At 37.8% G+C, this 2411-nt stretch overlaps 1 protein-coding gene and 1 long non-coding RNA gene across 5 annotated transcripts in view; one reads left to right on the top strand and one right to left on the bottom strand.

Annotated features, from left to right (window-relative positions):
* LOC105123625 (pre-mRNA-splicing factor CEF1-like) overlaps positions 1-1302 on the top strand; it is a 6235-nt gene extending 4933 nt beyond the window's left edge. For all 4 annotated transcript variants that reach the window (XM_011023299.1, XM_011023300.1, XM_011023298.1 and 1 more), the window contains one exon: positions 632-1302. In XM_011023299.1, the coding sequence (XP_011021601.1) occupies positions 632-742 (111 nt within the window). In that variant the 3' untranslated portion in view covers positions 743-1302. The remainder of the gene's footprint in view (positions 1-631) is intronic.
* The window catches only part of LOC105123624 (uncharacterized), a 3970-nt gene extending 1985 nt beyond the window's left edge, over positions 1-1985 (bottom strand). Inside the window, exons 1-2 of the long non-coding RNA XR_841893.1 lie at positions 1639-1985; positions 1501-1573 (exon numbers count right to left, since the gene is read on the bottom strand). This is a non-coding gene — a long non-coding RNA (uncharacterized LOC105123624). The remainder of the gene's footprint in view (positions 1-1500; positions 1574-1638) is intronic.
* Positions 1986-2411: the final 426 nt, after the last annotated feature.

Here is a 2411-nt window from a genome sequence, read left to right on the forward strand (position 1 = left end):
AACCGCTCTGAATTTTCCTGTTTAATTCTCATTTGTCATAACTGCTATCTGAGCAATCTATTTACTAGAATAGCCTTGTCAAATTCCATACACTAGGAAGCTCAACCAGATCTTTTGTTTAAGATGCTACCTGGAAAATGCTTTGATTGGATCATTACCCACTGATGTAAAAGGTTAAATGTACTCTTTATGTGAAGCGTATTTCGTCGGGCCAGTCAATCTAGGTTGATCGTTCTGCATTTGCAAGCATGTTTCGTAGAATGAATGGTCTATGGGCAACACTGTAAACTGGATTCCAAGTATGCCCACGCCTTTGCAAAAGTAATCAATGTCACAGCCACTATGATAGCTTAAATCATCTCCATATCTTTAGTATTTAAAGGGCCACTTATAAGAATGATTCATGAGATTGCCGTTCTGCAATCAGCATGGAGACCACATGTAGTTAATTGCCAAAAGCAATCATAGATGTCCTCATTAGTTTACTGTGCCGTGTTTTCTTTCTTTCTTTCTTTCTTTTATTCTGGTACAGGTGCTAGCATCCTATAAACACACATGTCGTACCTAGATATGGATATTTTTCAAAATTTGATTCGAGGCTAACCATTTCATTTGGCGATTTTCTTTTCAGGAGAGAAACTTCCTATTAAAAACACTTGGAGTGGAGTCCCCTTGCCCTGGTCCAAGCATCAATCCTTTGCAACCACCACTCTGCAAACGAGCACTTCTGCAGAGTCTATAGCAAACATCTCCCATCATACCTGGTCTTTAATTGCCCTGGACCGTATGGCATTTGTTGAGTTGTGTCTTCTCTTGTTTACCATCAGTTCCTAGGATTGCAGCTACCATGGTCTGAAGTTTTATAAAGAGGCATGTTGAGATCTGCATTCCAAGACAGGACCCCGGGCTAGAATGTTGCGGTACATTCTAGCATCTCGGACACATCTAACAAAGTGATCCGAGGAAGGTTTTCTTTTGTTTGTCTTGATTTGGTTGCGGGCTTTCTATCTTCTCATCCAGTTTTTGGCTTTTGATCAGCCATCTGTACAGACTCTTTTATGTAAGTCCGTAGATGGAGTGTAATTACATACAGGCAACTCGCCTACATATGATTAAAGAAACAGAGAGAAAAAGAAGGGGGGGAAAGAGAGTAAAGGAGGATTAACCAGCTGATTGGATTCCTATTTGTTGTTTTTGGGTGTGCAAATGGTATATAATAAGTTTTCTGTGTTTCTGTTTTCTAATGTAGTAACTATAACTCCTATGTGATTGCAATGAAAATTATTCAAGTTTTTGTGTGCATATATTTATCATTTTCTCCTCTCTTGTTAACTCTAACCAAACTCCACTAACAAAAGTGTGACAATTCCGCATCAGAAAGAGGAAAAAAACAGAAGCTCGAGAAGGAACGTTTCAGTACTTCTCGGTCTTCATAGCTCCAGGGAGCATGGACACAACGCAAAGAAAACACCACCATAGATGAAAGGGGAATTAGGATACCTACGTGACTTGCATCATTGCAGCTTCTTCAGCTCTCTCCATTTCTTCCATGTGCCAGAGATACCTTTCTTCCCTGACAGAAATGCAAGAAAGTAAAGAAGAGAAAAAAAAAAGGAAAGAAAATGGAAACGTTCTCACCGACCAAGGATGGAAAAACAACTTGTGTTGGTGCAGTAGCATCAAAGAAGGCCTCCAGATCTCCAATGCTCTCTTTCTGAGTTTGTTTTACTCGTGTTTAGGGGAAGAAGGGTCCTAAGGATTCTGTTATTTGGTATGGTGGACTCGTAGTGGTGGTGGTGGAGGACATCTGGAAAAGTGCAATGATGAAGAAAGCAAGAGGTACAAGTAAAAATTGTTAAAGGAGAGGGAAGCTCATACAAAATAAAGTGCACTCATTGGCTATATAACTTTCTCGAGGGAAGGTTTAGTTGACTATTTTGACCACTTTGTCCACCTGAATTCAAATGGCGTCATGATCTTCGTATCGAGGGTTAGGAAGGATGCTCAAACCGATTTTTGCACTCACCCTGCTTAACCCGCGTGGTTCAAGCCCATTCAAGATTGATAGCGACGCTTCGAAGAATGCCGGGAAGAAAAAGCACACCGCACTTCATGGTTTTGTTACAAGAACATTTAGTCTTTTTTTAAATTAACGAGAGTCTCCGGCCGGGGTAATGTATATTTTAATTAATTTTATGAATTTTAAAATTAATAATTATATAAATTTTTTTAAAATTTAAAAATTTATAAAAATTAAATTGATAACTTTTTAAAAATAAATTTAAGACCTAATTAGTTAAACTATATCTTCTTATACTAACATTTCATATTTTTCTTTTCACATATAGAGAAAGAATGAAAACTTCATTTTCACTGCAATCCATGTTAATAGATTTTTTAATAAAAGAAGT

Source organism: Populus euphratica, unplaced genomic scaffold (genome assembly GCF_000495115.2).
Source record: "Populus euphratica unplaced genomic scaffold, PopEup_1.0 scaffold9.1, whole genome shotgun sequence".
Classification (NCBI taxonomy): Eukaryota; Viridiplantae; Streptophyta; class Magnoliopsida; order Malpighiales; family Salicaceae; genus Populus; species Populus euphratica.